General features: G+C 32.5%; 1 protein-coding gene across 1 annotated transcript in view; it reads left to right on the top strand.

Moving 5' to 3' along the window:
* The first annotated feature begins 594 nt into the window (after positions 1-594).
* The window catches only part of LOC128556657 (uncharacterized protein DDB_G0271670-like), a 34,622-nt gene continuing 7,380 nt past the window's right edge, over positions 595-27,836 (top strand). Inside the window, exons 1-3 of the mRNA XM_053542262.1 lie at positions 595-666; positions 2,168-2,209; positions 8,108-8,179. Coding sequence (XP_053398237.1) covers positions 595-666; positions 2,168-2,209; positions 8,108-8,179 — 186 coding nt within the window. The remainder of the gene's footprint in view (positions 667-2,167; positions 2,210-8,107; positions 8,180-27,836) is intronic.

Raw genomic sequence — 27,836 nt, 5'->3', positions numbered from 1 at the left:
AGTGTTAGTGCTCGTGCTTTAATTTCTACTTTAAGTAAGTAGTGGATACAAGCAAAAACGAACTATGTCATATATTTATATATTATATGTTGGCTGAAAGACAAATAATTTCTGTGTATATACATTGATAAGAATGAATATTATCTTTAAATGATCTTATACTATGATTATGAAATATTCTAATTATGTCACTCAAATTTTGTGCTTGCGGGGAAGAATTCTGCCGATCGGAAGTTGACTGGGCGTAGCATACTTTAACATTTTTATTTACTGTCAAGTACGTACTTTATTCAAAATGTATATAACTCTGGTTCTGGTTTTCGGCTCGCGCGAGTTACCAACGTGAATCGGGGGACTAGAGCCAGAGCATTTCAATTCTCTTTTGGAGGGTCATTTTTATAGACAACTTGCGTGGCATCGAGTAGTGGTGTACAAAAGGTATTGCCCTAGTACTCTGGTAATATCTTTATAGCGTTGCGTTATAGCCTTGCCTAGCTCTATATAGCCTTGCTCAAGGATACCTTGCCTTTGCCTTGCCTTGCCTTGCTTTGCTTGGTGATTAATTCTAGCTGGTTATCCAGCTAGATTTCCGTTATGGCTATGGTTACCCGTAGAATAATGAAGGAGTCATACTTGCTGATGCTGGTCACTACAGTGCTGTGTCCGGTTTGGTGACACGTTTGGTATTTTTCATTATTGCTATGGTTGCCCGTAGGATAATGGAAGATATCACTCGTCTGTCATTTCGTCCGTCGTAGTGAACCGTAGCATTGATGAAAGTTGTGTCATGTTAAAAGTTGTTTTTCTGTAAATAAGTAAGTTTTGCTGGTCATGGGTTAGAATATAGACTCGGAGCACGCCTGGTCTTCTTTCGGTCGGCTGATTTGTTCCCTACAATTTGGGCTGGTTACCCGGCTGAATTGGCTGGTTTGACTGGTTACCCGTTTAAACCTTGAGTGGCCACAATATCCCAATATTTAAGGAAAAGCTACTCACGCTTTTGAATACTTATATTGATTATATCATATTTATTCAAAGATTAAATATATTGAATTAAATTGAGAATATTGCACGTTTTCTTTTGGTTTTGATTTCGGGTAATGAAATAATGTAAGATTATGTGATTGCCCCAGACCAAATAATCATCGAAACAATCCTAAAAAAGTTATTGCAACCGATTGTGATGCTAATGAAGAAAAAATATATAGAAGCACTTACGCAGCATTTAAAGACCTTGATATTAATTCTGGGTTAATAAAAATGTGCTGTGAAGGGAAGAATAAAGTAAAAAGTGGAATATCAAAAACTAATGAAAAAAATATAAATTTAAATATTTTATTCCTTCTTAAACTTTATTTATTTTTTTAACTTAGCGATTTTTTTTCTAAACATAATATATAGATACCTGTCAGAGAAACTGAGAGGTCTTCAAATCAATATATTAAGAAATTTGAAATTGAAATTACTTAAGAATTGAATGGTGTTTTTCTGCGGTTCATCGATGTATGAACTGTTCGGAAGTTTACACCTAATTTATAATTACAACTTTCAAATATTCTTCAATTTGTTTCCTATTTGAAAAATCCAAACTTTTATTCTGAAATGCAACCTTAAGAGTACTTGGGGTTACGCGTATTAATTTCGTCGTCATGGACGCAAGCGAACGACTCATTTGCATAAAGCAAAAGAAAGATGGCCGATATCAACGTCGCGACCGTGACGGTCTGGAGTTTTAGGCTTGATTAAATCAAAATCGGATTTTTTGAGGTTGCTAAGATGGAATTTTGGTTTAACAACTGGAACTTATATCAAAGATATTCAATTTTTATGAATATAACGTTTAAGAAATTCATTTGAAAGGATGATTGGAGAAAACAAGTGTCAGAGTCGGTCAGTGAATTGGAAATTGTATTTTTGGAAACTGGAGCAAGGAAAAACTTTGAATGGATGATAGCGATAGGTAAGGAATTTAATTCATTATATGTCTGTTTATTGCAATAAAAAGTATCTACAGTTCACAAATCAATAAACGCGGAAAAACTCCACAAATTGAATTTTTTTTTTTTGCAAATTTTGCGTGGCCTTAAATTAAATTTAATTAGATCTACTAAATTAATTCATCTGTTCACATGTGTTTAGATCTATATCAATTTATTTCTGTCAACAGGTCAACAAGTATTATGTACCCGTGTTCTATGAATTAGATCAGGTATTGAAAATTTAGCACTGGGACAATGAATTATAACAAGATAACAAAGTGACCATAATTCTGAATCTGTTTTTCAAATTGAAATTGTGTTTTCAGTTTTAGTATTAAACTGAAGAATCTGAGCTTAATTTTGAGTATTTAGGGTACTTTGCAGAGTGAATGTGCAGTTGTTAAATGTGCATGAAGACGGATTAAACATTCCCATTCCGGAATCTTGTCGACACATGGTGTTTTTTTTTATTTTCATAGGTTGGATTTAGTATACAAATGTAGATGGCTGCAATTGATGTACGTTTACCAATGTTCAGTCACAATATGTAACCAAAGACATATAGAATGTAACCAAAGGGATATAGGTGGTTACAAATGTATACCTTTGCGCAGAGGTGCACTTTTTGGGCCATATATTGGACTTGGACCATCCGAGATGGGAACCGGAACTGCATTTGAATTTAGCTGAGAATTTTCCTTGGTGCCAGTTGATAATCCGATGAGGATTTTTGACATTCATTTTCTGCTCTGTATTCGTTCCTCTGCTGTATGTCCAAACAGATGCTTCGTTACGACATCCGGTCATAAGCATTATATGCCGGAGCTGAGTCACATCTGGCATCATCTAGCCCCTTGGTTGCACTAGCACGAAGGCAGTGTGCGGTTTATCACCAAATGCAATGGTACCGTACAATAACATACAATCTTCGATGTTTATGTCAATTAGTCGTAAACTTCTTGACAGTTTATACATAATGGACTGCAAAAAAATAACATTCAATTCTTATATCTGTGTGAAATGTTTAGTATTGATTTTTTTTATAAGAAGCTAATTTTGTTTTTAAAAAATGGAATTGAAATTATTTGAAAACAGAGTTACCGTGTGTCAAGACGTGCATTTCTAGAAATATCGCCCATAAAACTGGTGAATTGTTTGATGCTGACTGGTTTAGTGTTGTACCAAATCTGACAAACATGTTTACATGGCAAAATAGCTTTTCAGCATTTGGGTCACAGTGAGCATACAAGCCTTCAAGTTCTGAATAGGACAATTTTCACTGTCACCTTCTATAGCATAAATTTTCTTTTCATTTGTGACGCCACTTTGATTTTCTTTTTCTTTCACTTCATGGGTAAGAGAAATGTACTCCCTGCCTTCCTCATCAGCACAAATCTGAAGGCTGTTGCGGTTCAGCTGTGGGTGAAATTCAAGATACTGCAGTACCGGAAACAAACTTTATTTTTCTATGCCTAATTTGTATTTGTTTATGACCATCAATGTTAAAAAGTAAAATAGGATTTTATGAATATTTTTGTGAGAATTTCAGCGAGCTAATTAGAAAAAGGTGGTAAATCAGCTTTAATGCACAGTTGATTTAGTAGAATGCTTACTGAAAATCCCCATATGTACCAATTTATTTTCCCATCTTAACGCTCCGTTTTAGCTGTATAAACCAGAAATCGAAAAATAATCTTATGTTTTTGCTAGCATATTGCAGTTCCACTGGCCAGATAGCTCGATTGGCAGAGCAACCCAACACTGTGGAAATTTACATAAGGTAATTTGTGTTTGGGGAGGTTCCAGGTTCTGGTCTGGCTGTGCAAACTGTCACGTTGTCAAGACAAGAATAACTTTCTTCAGTTTTTATGGAAGATACCGATAAAATATAAAGATGGATTTTTTACTTAATATATTGCTGTATCACTGCATTTACCTTGAAATAGATTTATTCGCCACTTGGTCAGTATTTTGTTTTGTCTTGGGTAGGGGTGTAACGATACATTGAAATATCGATGTATTGCGATCGTGAGTGTCCTGATAGTATGCATCGATAGAATAGTCACGATCCAATAACAATCGCCGATAGTTCCTTCAACAATCGATAGTTTCGAAATTTTAATAAATACAAAATGCGAAAATGAGTCAAACAGATACAATATATAAATCAGCTTATTTTCAATCAAAGGCTTTAATTATTCTTACAAACAAATTAATAAAAAACACTTTATGTCAAGCTTTTGATGAAATAATAAAATGGATTGGTAATTGGATTTCAGAAGGAAGTGACTGGAGAATAGAGTCAGTTGATGCTCATTATATAAACAGATATAAATATAATCCATTAGCTGCTTCAAGTTATTTAGAATTACCAAAACCATTACAACATCATAGAAAAGGATTAATAAATATAAAGAACGATGATAATGAATGTTTTAGATGGTGTTATTTGGTTTACAAATTTCCTGTTGAAAAAGATCCTCAAAGGGTTTCAAAATATAAAAAGCATATAAAAGAACTCAATTATAAAGGAATAAAATTTCATGTAACATTAAATCAAATACCTAAAATAGAAACTCAGAATGATATTTCATTTAATATATTTGGTTATGAAGATAATAATGTTTATCCATTATACATTTCAAAATACCAATATGAAGAACACTGTGACATGTTGCTAATCAGTAATAATGAAATAACACATTATGTTTGGATAAAAGATTTTAATAGATTAATGTTTAACAAAACAAAACATAAAAATAAAAAAAACATTTTTGCAAATCATGTTTACAAAATTTTTCACAAGAAAGAATATTAAATGAACATATTCCAAATTGTTTAGCTATTAATGGTGTTCAAGCTGTAAAAATGCCAAAAGAGGGAAGTAAAATTCATTTTAAAAATTATCATAAAGGTTTAGCAGTACCTTTTGTAATTTATGCTGATTTTGAATCAATAACTGAAAAAATATCAACTGCTTTACGATCACCTGAATCTTCATTTGCTGAACCATGTCAAAAACATATAGATTGTGGTTACAGTTATAAAGTTGTTTGTTGTTATGATTCTCACTATACTAAACCAACACAAGTTTACAGAGGTCCTAAGTTTATACGTTTAGTAAAAAAATGCTTGAGGAAGAGGAATATTGTAAGGAAATATTTAATGAAAACTTTAAGAAAGATTTGAAAATGTCTAAAAAAGATAAAGCTTTATTTAAAAAACGAAAGTTTTGTCATATTTGTGGAAAAGAATATAAGGAAAATGAAAATCCTGTACGAGATCACTGTCATATAACAGGAAAATTTAGAGGAAGTGCTCACTCAGAATGTAATATTAATTTTAGACTAACACACAAAATTCCTGTTATTTAATAATTTAAGAGGTTATGATGGTTATTTTATTATGCAACAAATAAGAAAATTTAAAAAAGAAATTAATGTAATTCCTAACAATATGGAAAGAAATTTGGCATTTATGGTAAGTGATTTGGTTTTTATAGATAGTTTTCAATTTATGTCTCAATCATTGGATAACTTAGTAAAAAATATTCCAGAATTTAAGTACACATCTCAAGAATTTAAAAAAGAAAAAATTGATTTATTAAAAACAAAAGGTATTTATCCATATGATTATATGGATTCATTTAATAAATTCAAAGAAACAAAATTACCTCCTAAAGAAGAGTTTTATTCAATTTTAAACGAAACACACATATCTGACGATGAATATGAACATGCTAAAAATGTTTGAAGAAATTTGAAATAAAAACAATGGGAGAATATCATGATCTATATTTAAAAACTGACGTATTACTTTTAGCTGATGTTTTTGAAAATTTTAGAAAACTATGTTTGGAATATTATAAACTTGACCCCCTTGCCATTACTTTAGTAGTCCTAGTTTAGCGTGGGATGCAATGTTAAAAATGACTAAAATAAATCTAGATTTAATAACTGATATTGATATGTATCTTTTTATTGAAAAGGGACTGAGAGGAGGAAAAAGTTATATAGCTAATCGTTACAGTAAAGCAAACAATAAATATATGAAAGATTATGATCCTGAATTAGAATCTAAATACATTATGTACCTCGACGCCAATAATCTTTACGGTTGGGCTATGTGTCGACCTTTACCCTCTGGAAATTTTAAATTGGTCACTGAAAAACAATATAAGAAATTAATTGCAAAAGGTAAAACTAACTTTATAATTGAATGTGATCTTGAATATCCAAAAGAATTACATGATCTTAACAATGATTATCCTTTAGCTCCTGAAAAAATTAAAATAGCAGACGAATGGCTTTCAAATTATAGTCAAAATATTAAAGAAGAATTTAAAATAGGAAAAAGTAATGTAAAAAAATTAGTTCCAACTTTAATGAAAAAACAAAACTATGTTGTCCATTTTGAAAATCTTGAACTATATGCACAATTAGGATTAAAAGGAACAAAAATACATAGAATATTAACTTTTGATGAAAGTCCTTGGTTAAAAATGTATATTGATTTTAATACTCAAAAAATATCTAAAGCAAAGAATTATTTTGAAAAAGACTTTTTTAAACTCATGAACAACTCTGTATTCGGTAAGGCGATGGAGAATTTACGCAAAAGAATCAATATTAAGTTAACACATGATGAAAACCTTTTATTAAAATATATAGCAAAACCTTCATTTGTTAGTTCAACAATGCTTAATAAGAATTTGTTTGGTATTCATAAAATAAAAGAAAGTTTATTATTAAACAGACCTTGTTATGTTGGAATGTGCATTCTAGATTTATCAAAATATTTAATGTATGATTTTCATTATAATTACATTAAGGAAAAGTATAAAGGTTCAGCAAAGCTTTTATTTACTTACACTGATTCATTATGTTATGAAATAAATACTGAAGATGCATATAAGGATTTTATAAGGACAAAGATTTGTTTGATAATAGTCATTACAACCCAAATTCAGAGTTTTATTTTGAAGATAATAAAAAAGTAACGGGAAAATTTAAAGATGAAGTGGCCGGCATTCCCATTGTTGAATTTGTTGGATTAATAAGTAAAATGTATTCATATTTATTAGAAAATGAAGTTAATATTAAAAAATGTAAAGGAATTAAAATGCATGTTGTAAAGAAAACAATAGTTCATAAAAATTACAAAGATACCTTATTTAATTCATCTCAAAGTAATCACACCTTTAAAGTTATTCGTTCTGAAAAGCACAATATTTATAGTTATGTTATTAATAAAACATCTTTATCATGTTATAACGATAAAAGATATATTCTTGATAATTGTATTGAATATTCAAGTATTTCATTTGGATCTAATTCAATTTCATCTGCAATTTCATTTAAGTGATTTATTAAATCCTGATATTTAGATTGTTCTAGGTTTTTAGCATACAGGTATAATTCATCATAAAATATAAGAGGTTTTCGAAGCATATGCATTAGTGTATTTGTTTTTCCTGATCCGGAAGATCCACATATTAACATTCTAAAACATGAATCTGGCATAAAAGGATAAAAATGCTTAAAGTTATTAGATTTATCGTTTTTTTGTTTCATAATTAGGAATTTCCATTATATGATAATATTACATTATCTTACATTATCTTATATTATTATACAAATGCTAGCAAAACGTAAAGAAATAAGAGAAATAAACAACCTAGTTGGACAAAAAGTAAGAGCTAAAAGAGAAGAAATAATGAGAGAAAAAATAAGAAAAGCTACTGGCCGAGAAATGTATAGTGAAATTTATAAAAGAAGAATTGTCAAGAGAATTAAAAGCATTACCTGGAATCAAAGAGCAATTAGCGTTACTTCCAAAAGGTATATCAGAAGATCTGACACAAGGTATTAATAAAATAACTAAATGAATGCAGGAAGAATCTAAAAAACAACAAGCTATAAAACCAACTATCTATAAACCAATAGATTGGGAAGCTGAATATACCGGATTGGTTCCTGAAGATGAATTTAAGAAATTAGAAGATTATGGAAGAGAAAAGATGGGAATAACTGAAACACCGTTATCAACAGCAAAAAAAAAAAAAAAAAAAAAAAATAACACCAGAAGAAATAGAAGAAATAAAAAAAAAAATTTTTGAAAAATATGAGGATGATGAGGATGATGAGGAAGATGAGGATCATGAGTATGAAGAAGCTGAAGAATTTCCTAAAAAATCGGAGGTAATACCGAAAGAAGTTGAAGTTAATTTTAATAGACCTATTGATTTGGAACTTTTAGATATAGAAAAATATAAAACACCAAAAGATTTGTTTAACCTAATTCGCGCTAAACAAATAACTGAGGAAGGCTTAGATGAAATTATTGAAAATGCTTCGGAGGATTTCAAAAAATGGGTCATGATTTTGGCGCAATAAAGAGAATAAAAAATCCCACAAATCTCGAACAAAATTATAGAGATGCGGTTAAAGATCTGAAAAAGTATGTGACAAAATATTCGGGAAAGGGAATAAAACATCACAATCGAAAACAAAGTTTTCCTAAAACATTAAAGGTTCTAAATCCATATAAAGTTTCACCAAATGGACAATATGATAATTTAATTATTGACTTAAATAAACTTTATGGCCAAAACAAATTGATTGCTAAGGATCAAAGGACTGGAAAAGAAGTTATTAACGTTAAGGTAGATAATGATTTAATTGATTTGATTAATAAAAGATATAACAATAATAAAAAACATTCAATAAAGAATTAACAGAAAAATCAGGATTACCTATCAATAAAAGATCTATGAAATTTAAAAAAGTAATTAGGGGTCAAGGTTATGACGTTTGTCCATGCACTCCGGAAAAACTGGTTAATAACTTAGAGCTTTTTTGTGGTTCAATTGATGCCGGAAATAATAATGAAGAACTAAAAAATGAAGGTATTAGCATAATTGATGAACTATTAAGAATAAATTAATTGTTACCAAAAGAACATGAAATGTTACATAAAAATTATTTTTCTTGAATATATAAATGGAACAAAAAATAGTATTAAGTTCTGAAGCTGTTAAAAACGATAATAAAAATTCTCCAAGCGATTTTACAGTTAGATTTAGTCGTTTTTTAATTTTAGATAAATATAAAACTTATGCTGTTGGTTTGGATAGTATTAACACTATGACTTACTCTTGGCATAATATTAGTGATGAATACGATAATAAAAGAATTCGTTATAATAATGGTAAAGATTGGAAAGATATCATATTTACAAATGGTTCTTACAGTTATACAGACATCAATAATTATATCAGAGAAACATTAATAAGTAATGGTGATTTTGAATCTGATAAATCAGACATTGCTCCAATAAGTTTTGAATTTGATTTAAGTATTTTTAAGATATTAATTTCAATTCATGATAATTTTATATTGGATTTAAGAATGTCAAATTTTCATACATTGCTTGCATTTGAGAAAAAAGCTTTGAGAAATACCGAATGGGGAACTACAACACCAAATATAACTAACTCTGTGGATACAATTTACATTCATTGTGATCTTATTGATAATTCACTTGTTGATGGTAATTTTAGTGATATTATTTATGCTTTAAGTACTGCAGATTTAACAAGAGCTTATCCATTTACAAAAGAGCCAAACAGAGTCGGATATTCTGAAATTAATAAAAATGTTATAAATTCAATAAGAATATATATTACATAGGTATTTGGTAGAATAATTAATTTTAATGAAGTTGAAACAAGTTTTACACTAATTTTAAAAGAAATATAAATATATAATGTACAAAAAAGTTTATGATAAAAATAAAGGAATATTTATTTATGTTGATGCTCAAACGGGAGAAGAAATTATACAAGGTTCAGGTATCTTTGACACTTTATCAAAATTGTTTTCATCTTCTGTTGCATCTTCAATTGGTAGTGTTGGAAAAAAAGCCCTGGAAACTTCAGGAAAATCCGCGCTTGAAAGTGGAACAAAAAAGATTGGAACAGAAGTTGGAAATTTAGCTGCTGATAAAATTACAGAAAAAATCAAAAGTTTTATAAAACCCGCTGTGGACGTTAAAACACCTGCTGTTGGTAAATTAATTGCCAAGAAATTACAAGAAAAAAATAATAGTAAAAATAATAATAATGAGGAGGATATTGATATAAGAATAAATAAAATATTATCAGGATCTGGGACTTCAGCTCAGCGTAAACGTATTCTCAGATTAATCTATAAAAAAATAAAATAATATATAATATATATGTTTAGAACAAAACAGTATTGTGAAAGATACGAACTAACTCCTATTCAATTAGATACACCTTTAATTTCTGTCTTGGGAAATATTGTTAAAAAACAAAAATGTGGGTATCACTTTACAATTAATGATAGAAGTTCATATTTTGATTGGTTTAATGGTTATTTTTTGAAGTAAGTTTTAAAGTTAATAAACTTGCTAATGGTAATAATTATGGTGGTGATGATCAAATTGCTTTAATTAATAATGCAGCTTCAATAATTGATCAGCTAATAATTAAACAAAATGGAAAAAGTGTGTATGATTGTAATTATTTATATAAGGTAATAAATGTAAAACATTTAGTTGAACTATCTAAGGATTATGCAGAATCAACTGGAACAAATGAATTTATTTATTTAGATAAAAATGCTGTTGCTGAAAGCATAGAAGCCCAAGCTACATATAATAGTGGATTTGCTGCTAGAAAGGGATTAATCCAGGGTGGTAATGAGGTAAATGCTAAAATTCCGTTAAATAATTATTCATTTTTCAGGGTTTGGAACAAAACATGTTACCCCCAAGTCAAGTTCAAATAACACTCCAATTAACAAATGATGATGAATTAATTTACAGAGTTAATGCTGCCGATGCAGGTAGGGCAATTGTAACTAAATTAATTTTGTGGGTTCCGCGATTAATTTTTAATCTATATGGAATTAATTTGATTTCTGAAAGATATATGAAAGCAACAAGTTGGAAATACCTTCGTGAAATGATAACACAATCTGTAGATACACAACAAAATAATATAACTTTTACAATAACAGCCGGTGTAAAAAAACCCGAACATGTGTTTGCTTATTTACAACGACCCGATAAAAGTAATTCACAAGAACATAATCCACATTTATTAGATACATTTAAACTTAATGCAGCAGATAATGATTGTAGGCTGGAATCTTGCCGCCTTGAAGTTGGTAATGGTGTTTTTTTTATCCTGAAACGGAATATACAAGTATATCAAGAATTTACGATGACGTTCTTAATTATTCTTATAAACAAATTAATAAAACCACTGGAAGTCTTTTAAATATATTAAATTTTAAAAAATTGTTTGGATTTGTTCATTTTAACTTAGAATTTAAAAAGGAAGGAATTACAGAAGATCCTAAGCATATTACATTAACAGCAAAATTAAATGTTCAGCCAACAGCTAATATCCGTGTTTATGCAATTATATTGTATGAAGAAACAGTTGAAATAAATACTATTGGAAATGAACTTGTTATTGTTTAAATAAAATATATATAAAATATATAATGGCATCAAATTATATTGAATATAAAGTAAAGGACGGGATATGATAAGGACCAAAAATGGCCCCCACTAAATATGCATTTAAACAACACCATTCCATTGGTAATTAACTATATTTTTCAAAATCCACTAAGATATAATGACCAGACGTCGGTAATGAACCAAAAATAATTGATTATTACACCTATCTAAGACTTACGCTGAAAAGATATTTGATCATTTAGAATGGGGGTATAGAAAACTATTTTGCAATATATTTTATTTTATATTGCTGAACCCTATAAATTGCATGTCGTCACAATACACAGTGATCCAACTTCTTGAAACGAATTTTTATTTTGTATTCTAAGACAGAATGATCGTGCAAAAACAAGGAAAACAAGGGAGATAGCTCTTTCATGTAAGGACGACCGAAAACTCTTTAAAGAAATAAGATTTTTTTTTTATTTTATACATCTACAAAGGCGTATTCTCTACTTATTATGTCTGTTTCGTTTTATTTCGTATCAAGAAAATTTCTAAAACTAAAATCCAAAACTTTCATTTCATATGCGTTACCATAGCAACATAGAAACAGTTTTGCATTTTTTGGATTTATAGTAATTTAGCCAGTTGTTTCACATACTTGATGAAATATTAACTTTTAAAAAACATTTTTGCTTCTATATCTCCTTACATATTTAGTGGGTTTTTTTTTCGTAGACGGAATGTTCTTCTTGTGTGACATTCGTATAAAACAAAACCTTCGTCGAATAAATCAGGAGGCAGGACTTTGTCTTACATGTACAAGTTTACATTTTTCATATTTTCGGTGATTTTTTATTTAAATATGTAATGAAGTATTTTCATCAAGTAAGTTGAAAAAACGACAGTGTTCATTTTGCTTGAATAAATAATATACGAGTTGAATATTATTAAATCCTTACCACATAATTCAAACACGTACCCGCAGAAATGTCGCCGGAAACGAGTTAGATCGGTATTACAACTATGGAAGCATATCTATGTAGTTTATTCAAATTAATTTCTTGGATAAAATCAAAAACGTTTCCTTTGACACGAAACTATAATATCGATATGAGAAGCACGAAATATACATTAGCGTATATAAGATCATTACGAAGGAGTGACATGAAAGGCACGTGCAGTTTCCCGCCAAAATGCCCTTATATATGTAACGTAAAATGCTTCCGATTTCCTGCAAAAGATTTTGGATTATAGATGAAAGAAAATTATTTGATTTTAGTCCATTATGTTATATTCCAATTACAATTATTGCATTTATATTATATATTGCGTTTATATTAAAATCAGTTTACAAGACAACCTGGGATATACCCAAGTAGTAACATTTGTATGCGCGCATGAAGACATTTGATTTTATTCTAATGGTATTGAACACTGAATTCATTAGAGCGGTAGGTATAAATTGTTTACAAAATAACAATAGGTCATGGTTGCACAGTGAGAAGCAGATGACCAGGCTTTCCTCTGGATTACCGCTTTTCCTTTCCTCGAATAGAAAGACAGACAGATTCGAGACGAAACGGCTGCAGCGATAAAGAACCGGCATAGTTGCTCAGTACGCACGTGTTAGTCTAAGAAACATCTGCGCACGTGCCCACGTATAAGCTAATAAGTGATGTCTATAGTAAGCTTTCAATCATGCCGAGTGATATGTGCGCAGAGGTATTTTTTATGTGCGCAAGTAATAGATATTACGAGAACACGAAATAACTAATACGTGCGCACGTTTAAGCATGACAAAAACATCCATGCCACCCCTCAGTAACTACATGTATATACATTCCTCGGTTTTTTAAAAATCATTTTTTAAAAATCATTACTGTTATTCTAGAAAAGAAAGAGAAAAAAACAACACCTGTACATGTGCCTTCATTTCAAAAGCGTATTCATTAACAGTGCAGAGAGCCTAGCTAGTCCGGGTCCGCTTTGATAAATGGATTCATCAGGAATGAAATGTCGAAATTGATTTATATAAGTTGAAGAACTTGCTTCGCAAGCTCAATAAGGACACCGCAGATTTGCGGATCGCGAGGCTTTTCTTCTCCATGACGATTTGATAGGGGGTATTGTGACTATAATCATTCGTCCTCCATCTCATAATCATGTGGGGAAGTTGACAACTACTTGCGGAGAACAGGTTTTTACTTGTACGGAATCCAGGAACTCCGATTAAGTCAATTGTCCGTTACTGTTGAAAAACGGCGTTAAAACGCAAAACAAAACAAATCACAATCAACCTGCAATAAATTATTAAAAACAATAATAAGATGACGCGTCTTTCGATATTTTAGATATTTTTAAGCACAAATATAGCTTAGCTATTGTGTTTTAAAAATAGTTATATAGGGATTTTATCTTTTATTCATAAAATAAAATATTTCACACCGGAAATGACATGTCAGTGACATTAATTGACTCAACATACGCTTATTTATGTAACTTTGTACGGCGATGAAACGGAGTATTTTAATATTGATGAAACAATTCTGAGTTGTTGACTTACTATTTTTCATACGTCATAAAAAAAGAAGTGTAAAAACACATGTTTATAACTTTATCACAGACATACAGTAAAAGAATAATTGACTAATTATAGAAATAACGCGGTTAAGTAGTTTAAAATATTTTAACTCGCGGCTAAAAATATAAAATCTAAATATGGTTTGCAACTCACCATCAAAGAATAGAATCTAGTACTTTCTGTCGTTTTTGACAGACAAAAAAAAGTTTAACAGGATTTGTTGGGAATCGATCTCGCATACCACTGACACTAGGCATAAAATTTCATTTCAATCGCCGCGCGTACCGATTGCGTCACTGAGACTTATGTACAAACTATGTCACAATTTTTACATAAAAGAACTACCTACATGTGTCTACTAGTTGCTGTGTGCACGAGTTATCTTTCTTGTCTCTATAACATTTATGTAAACAATAACAATTTTCTTTTTAAACAACTTTAATTACACTTTATTCTTTCTTTTAAAATGCCGCTTAAACAAAATCAACTTGAATATAATCCCGAAATACAGTTCAAGTAGTTCATGTAACTGATCATTAAAATGTCTAGATCTACTTTCAGTTTCACTTTTGCATTTTAAAAACTCGTCTCTAAACATTTAATTTTCTTATAAAAACAACTCTTGGTTATCAGTTTCATGATTAGAACAAAACGCCCGCGTATCTGTTTGATGCTCGGTTGCTTAGAGATGAGCACGTTATCCTGTTTCCTTCAAAGAAAAGTGAGGCTAAAAATTGCGAAAAAAGTGGAAATTCAATATGAGCCGGACCGAGTGTCAAGCTGATTTTTTCTGAAAATGTATATTTTAGTAACCTTATTTCCTCAGCAAAACTTCAGCTTGACACTAGCTCCGGCTCACAATGAAATTCGAGCATGTAATGTGTAAATCGTGTGTAAAAACGGCAAAAGTCACGGATCTCGAGTATTTTAAAGGTCTGAGTCGTACAAATAACTTGGTTTTGAAGTTTTTAAAAGTCATAGATTTAACGATTATGATCTTCTTTTTTGTTTTAGACAGTTAAAATTTCAATTATGGAGTTTTCATATTCTAATTATTTAGGGGGCCATTTCGCATATCTTATCATATCCCGTCCTTTAACAGATGGGCAAAAGAAAAATAAGGACAGGCCTATAACAACAAGATTCCACATACTTTTAGATTAAAACATGAACAATTACGTGGAAACTTTCCTTTACTTTTAACAAAAACACAGATTAATCAAACTGAAAAATCTATTAGGAATAAGAAGGGTTAGAAATTACAATTTCAAAAAAACAAATGTCCAGTCAAGGTCAAAATGGCGGATTTTTGGGAGCTTTGGCTGGTTTGTTAGGTCGAACAGTACTTCCGGTAGCTGCAAAAATAGCTCCAAAAATATCAGGGCCGTTAGGCGTTGGAGCTTTGTCAGGACTAGCCAGTACTGGTGTCAGTAAGTTACTTGGAAATGGTATGATTTCGGTAGCTAATGATAAGAGAAATATGATATCACCATATCTTACACCTAATCAAAGAAAACAATTAAGGGGAACTGGTGTAATAAAGCTAACTCAAAAACAGAAACAAAACGGTGGCTTCTTAGGTATGTTAGCTGCTAGTCTCGGAATACCTTTGATTGCATCCCTTCTTAGTGGAAAAGGTATACAGATTGATTCTCAACAAAGAACTTACAGACGAATTCCTATTGTAAAAAAAAAATAAAATTTATAAACAAACCAATCTCTAACTTTGAAATTGAACAATGGGTAAAACAACTGAAAATTAAAAACTTTAGAGGTGTATTTATTAGAAATAATCTACCAAACACAAAGTTAAAGAATGAATGTGGAATTATAAATTTGGACAACGCTGTTGGGTCTGGAACACATTGGGTTTGTTATGTAAATAAAATATACTTTGATCAAACCAAGGGTTTTCTTCATAGTACTTTGTACTTTGATCCATTTGGACTTCCTCCGCCAAAAGAAGTAATCAATTACATTCCGGATGTAAAATACAATAACATACAATATCAAGACAAAACAAGTGTATTACTGTAGAATCTGGTAAATAAGCGCATATTCGAATATAAGCGCATATCAAAAGTAAGCGCATACGGCCTTACCGTTATTCTGTATGGGATAATAAGCGCATGTCAGGCCCTTACCATAATTTTGTCTCGAAAGTAGGCGCATATCCGATTACTGGTAAACAAATAACAGATGCAGCACAAAGACGTCATTAACGGTATTATACCGTGATAATTGTTTATCATAAATACAGACGACAAGTGTTTTTACCTGTTGAATAGTCGATAGGTGTTAAAAGATTTTAACGTCTATTGTCTCATAAAACGATAATTGTTTACGATAATCATGCTTTTTGAATAGAAAATTGTTTCAGTAAATGAAGTTTGAATAACAGATAAGTTGTTTGTTTGCCATTCTTTTGTAAATCTGTGAAAAGAATATAGATAAAATGCTACAATCTTAGTGTTGAACAATTATTGAATGGTCCGAGAGATTGAACATTATTTGCAAATTATGTATTCATTATGATTTCATTGTGTCTTAATAATGTATGCAATAAAAGGACCATGTTGATACACTTAAAACAATACTACATAATGTAACGTAGATTATTATATATGTTTTGTTTGTTTAGATGTTTCCTAACATTCTTTTTTCTTCTGTAATTTATACGTTTGTTTATTGTATGCATACACTTTTACTTTTTTGAACTGTATTGTATAAATGTATTTGTATCAATTGTTAATATGCCATGTTCCTATTATATTTGTTAATGGCTAAAGGCATGTGTAATGCCGAATTTGCCGAATAAACCTTGAAACTTGAACCTTGACCATGTTTTATTTTCGTTTTCTCAACCAAGGTAAGCACTGTCAATAGTCTTAATATATCAAAAATAGGCGCACACGGCTTGTCTATAAGCGCATATCAAATATAAGCGCATAGCTTTGGCTTAAGTATAAGCGCATATCAAAAATAGGCGCATAAAAGTGTCACTAAAATTATTATAAGCGTATACGCTTATTTACCAGATTTTACAGTATGTGGTTACTATTGTTTATTTTTTATTAAAATGTTACAAGATGGTATAAACATTTATGATTTATTGTATAACATACTAAAAGTTAACAATGTAAAACAAAATGAACAAACAATTATAAATTATTTTAATAAAAAGGGTTAAAAACTATTCTGTAAATTGTTTTTCAGTCCGGGTGTAAAGTTTTTTAAGGTTTTAAGATATTTTGAAAGTTAAATATATATTTTTTCAGTATTTTATCAAAAACCAAATGTTTTCACAGTAGTGGTTTTTGAATTGTGTGAGCTACTTACGTCCATCAAACCTAAGTACCCTTAGTACTGTGTCAGCATTGGTTGGTTTGGACTCAGGGTTAGGGTCAATCTGGGGTTAAAGTGCGCCTATAACCTCATAATCTATACTACTGACGTCACATTTGTTCAGGTCTATCCGAATACAAAATTATAGAATAAAGGTAAGAGGAGGAGAAACGGGATAAGATTGTCTTAAATTTAATAATAATCTACCAGTTTCGGTTTTCACACACCTTCATCAGGATTAAAATCTATCAAATAAGAGTGCCAGAATGTCACAATATACGCCGTCATAGCAAATTTCTTTAGCACCTGTATTTGCAAATGTAATTTTAATTCTGTGGTTGTGTAGTAATTATTATAATAAAAAAAACTCCTTACCAGGTATAGAGATACCTTAAAATACACATAAAATTTGAAAGTAACATCTTGTTGTACCACAGAAAAGTGGTCTTGGTTTTTCCCTACGGTCAGTTATATTAACGATACAATATAAGTTATTTATAGTAACAACTATGGGAAGTTACCCAGCTAGCAAAATATATGGGACCCATATGGGCCCCTTATGGTTTTCTATGTGGGGCCCACATGGGCTGCCAATAAGGGACCCACATGGGATTTGCAAACGGGATTGGCATGGGTCCCACATGGGCTTCGATATGGGACCCACATGACACCTACATTGGCAATCCATATGGGCCCCACATGGGATGCCAATAAAGGACACACATGGGATTTGCAGGCGGGATTGGCATGGGTCCCACATGGGCTTCAAGGAAAATCGCGCAAATGTATGACATAAAAATATGAATAAGAAATTTCCAGTAAAAGACGAGATTAACATGAAAATAAAAATGTATTCAAAATGTTTAAACAATAATTCAATAATTCATTAGTGCACTTGCCTTTAAATAAGAAATTCTATTACATATGATAAATAACGAGTAAATTTGTAATGATTTTTGTTTCACCTGTGTTGAATTTGCCAGTTTTCCACGGAAAGAACGTGCGCGCGAAATTTTATACTCTCGTGAGATTTTGCGTTAGTATTAAATTATTTTATTTATTTCAAATTTAAATAAAATAAGACAGTTATACCTGTCATTTTAAAAAATATAACGTTATATGACTTAAAATAAATTTTATTTTTAAAAACAAATAAAAAGAACTGTAAAAACGGAAAATTGTACGGAAAGTTACGATTTGTCACGCTTCCTTTTGATGTGGGACCCATCTGGGTCCCATATGGGTGCAAAACCAGTTACCAAAATTCGTATTAAAGGGATGATAACTGATGAAAATTTACACTGCTGAACCAAGCAGAAAATAAATTTTCTCCAAGGGCTATAGACATGTGCCCCATATGGGCCCGATGTGGGCAAATAATTACATACGGGTCCCATATGGGACCAGTATTAATCTGCCCACATGGGCCTACCCGTATACAGCCCATTAAGGGCCCATATGGGCTTGCTTGCTGGGTAATCTTAAAAAAATTCTAAGTCCGCACTAAAATCCTTACCAGGTAGAGATAGGTAAAAAGAAACACCTCAAAATTGGATGTAACATGCATGTTGTACTACAGAAAAGTAGTCTCGATTTTTCCCTACGACAAGTAATACAAAAGTTACAATATAAGCTATTTATATTTACAACAAAGGGAAGTAATTCTAAACAAGGGACCTGGTACTTGCGCATGACACTCCGTCTCATAATGGTGTACAACTGTGCCAATTTACATCAAAATCCCTCCATGCATGCAGAAGAAATGCTCTGGACTAATTCATTCTTGTATCTGACCTTTGGCCTCTAAGTGTGACATTGACCTTAGACATAAGGACCTGGTTCTTGCGCATGACACTCCGTCTTATGGTGGTGAACATTTGTGCCAAGTTACATCAAAATCCCCGCATGCATGAAGAAAAATTGCTCAGGACAAATTCTTGTATCCTTTGACCTCTAAGTGTGACCTTGACCTTAGAAATAGGGACCTGGTTCTTGCGCACATGACACTCCGTCTCATGATGGTGAGCAATTGTGCCAAGTAACATCAAAATCCCTTCATGCATGAAGAAGATATGCTCCGGACAAAGTCTATGGACGACGCCCGCCAGGGGCGTTCCAATAATACGCCTCGTTTTCAAACTGGCGTATAAAAAACATGCCTGAAGTACTAAATAAGATTCTATGCAAAACATGTCACTCAAACCTGTCCCGAAGCACTTGTTCTGCTCTTCTCCGCCATTTTTTTTCTAAGGATATGGTCTATTCCTTACAAAAGGGTGCACGTACGAAAAACAACCCAGATTTGCCGTGGCATTCACCAGTAATTACAATACGAACACAGAAATATAAACACTGATACACAAAATACGGTGGTATTGTGATAAAAAATGGTTTAATATACCTTGCAGAGCTACTTCCTTAACTTGTTTTAATAACACCCCTACAACAATAATCGAACCAACCATAATAGTCCTGTCAAAAATTGGCGGCAAAATGTCTTTTGAGACACCTTTTGGCAGGTTACATCCTTTCAGGGGGGTGTTCTCTAACAAGTTTCACAACAGCCCGTTAAATCTTTTTAACAATTACTACAGTGGATAAATGTAAACTCAATCATGAATAATGTAAACGTCAAAATTGAGAAGTTGTCAGTTTATCGTACAGACTTACGTTTTATAGTTATATTCATATTGCTGTACACCCCCATTTTAATAATAGACAAACAAAAGAGCAACTGCAATTGGAAAACTTCCAATATTTCCGCATTGCGCAGCTTACGTCACAGGTCACTTGTTGCTGCAACCAATCACTGAATTCGTAACATATTGATCTCGGTTTGCGGCAGCTTCCCGGCTTTTCGTATCATACTAACACACACTTGGGTACCAAAAAAAAACAAAAACAATACATAGGCCAAAAATGTTAGAGTGAAAAGTAACTAATGATACTAAATATAGATTGTTTGTTTCTATTTTGAGAAAAGTGTTTGGAACTCAGCCAAATAAATAGTTCTTGCATTTACATATGCTGTTGTTGTTAAATGTTCCATAGATACTTCCAACACTGATTAGAAGTTCATTTTTCTCACTGTATAGTCCAAATTCGTCCTGACATAGGGTTGTGTCCCTTGGTGTTCTGGAAATTGGCCTCGATGGTGGGAAGACTGGATCTGATATCTTGAAGATGCATTTGGTGATATCGATGTTTTGCTTGTTCTCGTATTTTTTTTTGTCTTTCTTTTGTATAGTTTTTGGTAGTCATGGTTTCCTTCCTGGTATAGGAATTCCCGTCAATTGTGTAGTGTTGTCTAAAGCCTGTGTTGTTTCCGGTTCTCTGGTTTTTTTTTGATGATTTTGACGTCCATGTAATGACTTTTTTTTTGGCATGCCTTGTGAACGTGTTTTCTTGCTGGTGAAGGTTTTGTGGCAGCATGTGCACTGGATTTTTTTCGACGGTTGCTGAATGTTTTTTCTTATGGTTATAAAACGTAGATGAGTTGGTACACATTTTTGACAATTAGTTTCGATTTCAATTTGGTAGAATAAAGAAAAAGTATTGGATTAAATGCATTAGGATTAGCTTCAGACATTATTGCCTAAAATTAACAATTGCCTATGAAATTCAGTGTTTTGTTGAACACGTTAACATCTCCTGATTCTTTTTGAAGATTGTTCGTCTGCACTGCTGAATTTGAAAACAAGACTAGATGTTTGGCATCACGTGATTTCGGACGGATGTTTTAACTGTTTTTATACAAACATGTAATTACTTTCAGTTTATAAGTATGCCCTTTTCTCGTTATTCCGAGCCCCTTAACCGGTATTTCAGTAACAGATTTAAGTTTCAAAAGAGTTTTGCTAGAGATTGATACTCCAACATCTAAACTTAAAAAGTCCAACGGAGAAAATTCTAAGGATTGTTGTCAATGAAAAATCCAGGATTTCACATGATGATCCTCACCCTCTGAAACAGCCAGATGCTTTCTCGTTGAACCGAGACTTGTGATCATTTGTATTAGCTCTCAAAAACTCAGGCTTTTTTTTTTTTTTTTTTTTTTTAAAGTTCTTTTTTAAAATCAAGAACAGATACTGCTTGGCGACTCAGAATTTCGGACAATTTTACAACCTTTTCATTTTTAATGCAAGATCCTTGAAATGTTACCTGAATCAAAGTTAAGTTCTTCGGTGTCACAAAACGCGAATTTGTTTATATCTAAAAGAGGGAACTTGCAGGACCCAGAAATCGGACAGTAGGAAAACGCTAATTATCGTCATTTCTGTCTCTCAGAATCACTTTTAGGTCGGTGTTAGTGATAAAAAGACTTGTTTACCTTGTTTAATTCAACTATTAATGTTTGATATAAGGCTGTTGAGAGTTAAAAAATTCAGCTAGCCTATATATGACACAACATTTTGAGTAAAAAAAATGGTTTAACCTTTAGCCTGCTGGCAGCAAGTTATTCTGCCTTTGCGACCAGTGCAGACCAAGACCAGCCTGCACATCTGTGCAGTGTGATCATGGTCTGCACTGTTTGCTATTCAGTCAGTAAATTTTCATTAAACACCCCTTCAAATGATAAATGGTACTGCCCAAATTGAATGATGGACCAGACCATTATAGAAATTTAGCAGGCTAAAGGTTAAATGCATTTAACTCGTGTTTTTAACGGGAAAACCTTGACACTTGTTTTTATGAATAATCATAGGCGGATCCAGTATTTTTTCCAAGCTTAAAACTATGCGAGTTCTCACCCTTTGATTGATTATTTTGACGTGACCCTGCTTATTAAATTCATCTTTTCCATTTTTTTAAATAACTTAAGCCTGGCACTATCTACCCATTTTGATCATTTTAAAACACACAATTTTCTCGTCTGCATTTAGCAGATTGTAGATGAGTACCCCTTGAATAATGTTTGGGCCTCAAAACAAGTATGCGCATGCGCACTGAAAGCACATGCAACTTCCCCCAGCGAGAGCTGTCACAACATTTCTCGAACAAATGTAAATATTCCAATTTTGTTAGTTTTACTTACTGATTTGCAATTGTTGCAGTGGATGTTGCACATAAAGTAAGCGTCTGTACTTGTCAACAAATGATAGAAAAAAAAACAACAACGCCGAAATAAGCGTTTACGCGACTGTCCGGGTTTCTGGGTCGTCCGAAATTCTGAGTCGCGAACCAGTATAAAATTGTGTTTGCAGACAAAAGAGTATTACAATAAATTGTTTCTGTTTCCTATAAGAAGGTTAAATATTACCCCAGTGATTTTAGATAAGCAAATTTTGTGCCAACATTTTCTGTTCATTCTTGTTTAACTGTCATATGATTTGCCACAACATGCATAAAATTTAGAAACTAGAATCTACTGTATATCATGAACGTTTACTGCATCTACAGTGCACGCAATATGCGCAAGCGATAAAACCAATAACTTAACATGACTGTGTACTGTGATTTATCCTCCGTTATTTTGGTCCTTTGGGGTTTTAACGTTTATACTGCCCGTCACAAATATAAAACAATCTAAACGTTGAATTATTTTGGCTAGAACATGATGTAAATGCACATGTTACGCACGGTGAGGATGCGTACATCCTTTTGATGGGATTAGGAATAAAATAAAGATGCTATATGGTTGTCAGAAATGCACTTGTAACTTTGGTAGCGGGGTAAACCCGCAACCAAAAACCAGACAGACGAAAACTTATTGACATTAAAAGAAGCAGCTAGTTACTGCATAAATGTGATGAGAGTACATTACTCCCACATAAAAGACTGGGTATTGAAACTGAAATAGGTTCTGTTGTGACAAATTAATTTTACAAAACATTATTTGACAAGCAATATTTTAAAAGCCATTTTTTACTATGGTAAAGAACAAATAGTCATGTTCATAACTATACATGTATATATTTAAAAAACTTGAAACGTAAACACAAATTCATAAAATAACAAAAGATCATAAACATTTTATATCAAACAGTATGAATACATGCATAAATTCGGTATGATCTTCAAGTCAGTTTTTTGTCGTTTAGATAATTGTTATTGTTATTGTTTAAATTTGACCTTGACAAGAAATATACTATTTTGAACAACAGGGAAGTTGATCACATACAAATAATAATGAACTGTTTGCATAGAAATGGCATATATCTTGTAAATGAAGTGTGCAAAATATATTTCAAGAATAACACATGGCACTGTTTCCTCCTACTTTTAAAACAAATTGCTATTTTGTTCCGTATGAAGCAAGTGGTGAGCTGATTACCTTTCAGAACAATATATTTAAAGCAATACAATAGCTATGAATACATTATTTGTAAGAAATTTCAAAGTGAAACTAGAAGTTCGAAAGTTCTATGTCAAATGAGTCTCAGGTTAAACCACTTTCAAAGTTCAAAGCCGCTACGACCTTGACCTTTGACCTATTGACACCAAAATCAATAGGGGCAATCTATTGACCAAGGTTTATGTCTTTTCGAAGTTTAAAGGCAACAGGATTTAACATGTACATATACATATGTACATATGTTACTGTAACGTAATACACTTTCTGTTATATCCACCTTCTGTTCTATCAGTACGACACTGCTTTGTTTAGCACAGAGTTTCCTTTGTACTATGTTTTATTAAGTACACATGCACATGTATTTAAATATGTGGGCGATACCAGAATACACTAGCCTGGGAAGCCGTAGATGCTATTCGTGCTTTGAAGATATCATAATTAAAAATCCCACTTAATTTGCGCTAATATGTGTTAATTGGCATTCATTGAGTTTCTGAGGCAGAAACAAAGACTGGATTCCCAGGCTAAGAATACACCACAATCATGCGATAACTATAAATAGTAAATTTACGGGGTTTCCTGATTAGTCTAATGTTCGTTATAAATATAGCATATACGTAAAGGAATAGCTGCAAGGTCAGATTTAATCTGTCTATCACATATAGTATAACTGGTGAAATTAGCCAAACGCTTTAAAACATAAAAAAAAACAACCTTGAGGCGGATAGTCTCCCGTTGACAAACAAAGACGTATATATCAGTAGCCACATAGCCTAAATGAAATCCTAACACTTCTCTGCTGAGGTGGATACATTCTTTGCGCATGTCCAATGTCTGATAATGTGATATGTCGCCCGAGCGGGCATTAAGAGCGAAAACAAGGTTATTTTCGCGGAAATGTTTACGAAAGTAGATCTATCGCTATTGTTTAAATTGTTTTATATTTGATTTAACTTTTTTATATATGGGTACTGTAAGTATACAGTACATACGCAATCTATATACAAAAACAAAAATAAATGATTTTGCACAATTAATTAGGGAAAAAACAGCAAGGATACAGGCGCGTAGCTAGCTAATTTCTATAATAAAATTATAATACATTGTCAAAAATTGATAAAATGTTGGCTGAGAAATCGTCAAAGAGACATTTTCAAGGCTAAATGCTTTTGAACAGGACATTTTGTATAACACTGCAGACGTAATTTGTCACGCATAATAATTACAAGTTAAAGCAAAGCAAAAGTTTCTTCTAGGGCATATATATATAATGACCATCTTGTAAAATTTCGGTTGCAATGTCTGTTTTAAATATTGGTCAGTGTGTGGTACCCCAGGATTGGACGCAAGGACAAGACCAAATTTAATACCGAGTGGTTGGGACTCAAAAGGTAAAGTCCAGGATATGCATGACACAAAGTATGAAGCCATTTTAAATATAATGACTGCAATTGATATGTCTGTAAGGCAAAATAAGTTTTGCTCTGATTTCAAGGTACTGTAGATAACAAGAGGGCCATGTGAAGTAGAGGTATAATACGGCACTTCTACTCCCTTGCATATCAGCTAGCGACGTGGTAGAGTGTCCGCTTAGAGAATTCAAGGAGCCGGGTTCAAATCCAGGTCAGGCCCAGGAGATTTTTGGAATTTGTTTCTTATCACGCAAAAAGTCAAAATTCCATTCCTGAAGCTTCAAATACAGAAAGTAGGTCAGTTGGTCATGGTAAAGGTCAGTGAATGTCAGACTCGCGTAAAGAACCTTCCTACTAAGTTTGAGAGTCCTAGACCCAAGCTATGCAGAGTTATAAGGCTTTGGGTACTAAAGGTCACGATGACCTTTTCCGTCGCTGACCCAATTTACTAAAAGTACATTAATTGCGAGAATAAGTAAACATCTCTCAGATTGGAGACATGATATGTATGTAATGATGACCAATTAATACTGACGGATATGGTAGTAAGGTTGCAAAAACAACACATCATGAAATTGCAACTATTATTATTTTCGAACATTCTGCACATTAGGGTAGTATATTCTGCGATGTTTGGAACGTGTGCAGACCGTTCTATTTTAAAGAAACACCTGGGACAGCCGCAATCACGTGAACAATGATTGCGACAATGACTGGTCTTGATTCTATCCCAATAGGGCAAGGTACCAGGACAGTATACTATTTCATTCCTTTGACAAAATCAAGAGGACTAAACTTTTAAAACATTGTTCGGAGTAATTAATTAAATAGGCCCAATCTACGTAGTCACGAGTTACTTGTACAAAAGTCAGTTTCTCTGGTTCTTTAGCGTGCCAGGTAAAAAGCAACCATTCACGGGACTCTTATTCCAAAGTTAGGGGCTGACTATTTGATGATTTGATATTCTGGGGCGTGCGTGTGTGTTGGTGGGATGAGGGATGGGGCGAGGGTAGTAATCTTTAAATTCCGACTTCAGATATGCCTGAAAAAAAGATCTGGCTTCAACATATTGAAAACAAATATTCTGGCTCACAAAGCAGTGAAAAAATGAGGCTCAAGGCCAGATTGAAAGAAAAAAAAATCCCTATTACTCAATATGCAGCTAGAAATCTCGCCTAAAGTGTAAAACTACCCCTATTTTCTGGGAATTCTTACATAAATCGGGTGAACGAAAGTTGAACCAAATTATGACTGACTGAAAATTTGTTATAGTAGTTTTTTTTCTCAGTCACAAATTAGATTCGATTTAAAATAGTTCAAAATATTATTTCGGCAGCAGATAAGTGTTGAGTTTTATAATAGTCCAAACTATGATTACGAACGTTTAACTAAATACTGCAGGTTCGAACTGTGATTACAAATGGTATTGCAGAACAGAAAAGTATTTAATCAAATACTTAGCTCACTCTGGGCACACAGTGCTGTGATCGCTCACAGTCCGGCGTCCGTTCGTCCGTCCGTCCGTCCGTCCACACTTTCCTTTCAGCAATATCTCCTCCTAAACCACCAGGTCAAATTTTGACGAAACTTCATAGGGATGTTCCTTAGATGGTCTTCTTTAAAGAATTGTCCAAAGAATTTAATTCCAGGGCTTTGATATTTTGTATGTAGCATCATCTAATGGTCCTCTACCAAAAGTGTTCAAATTATCACCCTAGGATCAAATATGGCCCCGTGCTGGGGGTCACATGGTTTACACAGGCTTATATAGGGAAAACTTTGAAAATTCACTTGTATAAAACCACATGGCCTAGGGCTCTGATATTTGGTATGTAACATCGGGAGGTAGTCATTTACCAAGATTGTTCAAATAATCCCGCTTGTGTTAAAACTGGTCCAGCCCCGGTGGTAAATGGTTTAAATAGACTTGTATAGGGCAAACACTTTTAAAAAATTATTGTCTTAAACCATAAGGTCCAGAGCTTAGATATTAAGTATGTGGCATGCTCTGGTGGTTCTCTATCAAGATTGTTCAAATCATGACCCTGGGGTCAATATATGCCACGCTCAGGGGTCCGACGTCCGTCGTGCGTCGTGCGTCCGTCAACAATTAAAAAAAATCGTCTTCAAAACTACAGATTTACACCAAACTTCACAGGAATGATCTTTGGGTGGCCCCCTTTCAAAATTGCCCAAAGAATTAAGATCCGTTTAGAACTGTGGTTCCATGGCAACCGAAAGGAAAATCTTTAAAAAATCTTCTGCTCAGAAACTAATAGCCGGATTTCAAACATATTTTGTAGAAATTATCTCTAGGTGACCCTCTACTAACATTGCTTAAGCCGTTCTATTTCGGTAAGAAAAAACAAGGCCGCCAGGGGCGGGGCTTATTTTCCCTCAATGGCTTTTTTGTAAATTTAAAAAAATCTTATTCTTCAAAACCACTGGGTAGATTTACACCAAACTTCAAAGAAATGATCTTTGGGTGGCCCCCTTTCAAAATTGCCTAAAGAATTAAAATCTATTCAGAACTGATGTTGCCATGGCAACCGAAAGGAAAATCTTTAAAAATCTTTTTCTCAGAAACTATCAGTCGGATTTCAAAAATATTTTGTAGAAATGATCTCTAGGTGACTTTCTACCAAAATTACTTAAATCATTCTATTTTGTTAAAATACATGGCCGACAGGGGCGGTGCTAATTTTTTCCCTATATGACTTTAT

The sequence above is a fragment of the Mercenaria mercenaria genome, chromosome 4, assembly GCF_021730395.1.
Source record: "Mercenaria mercenaria strain notata chromosome 4, MADL_Memer_1, whole genome shotgun sequence".
Classification (NCBI taxonomy): domain Eukaryota; kingdom Metazoa; phylum Mollusca; class Bivalvia; order Venerida; family Veneridae; genus Mercenaria; species Mercenaria mercenaria.
This window is presented reverse-complemented; position numbering and strand designations above follow the sequence as displayed.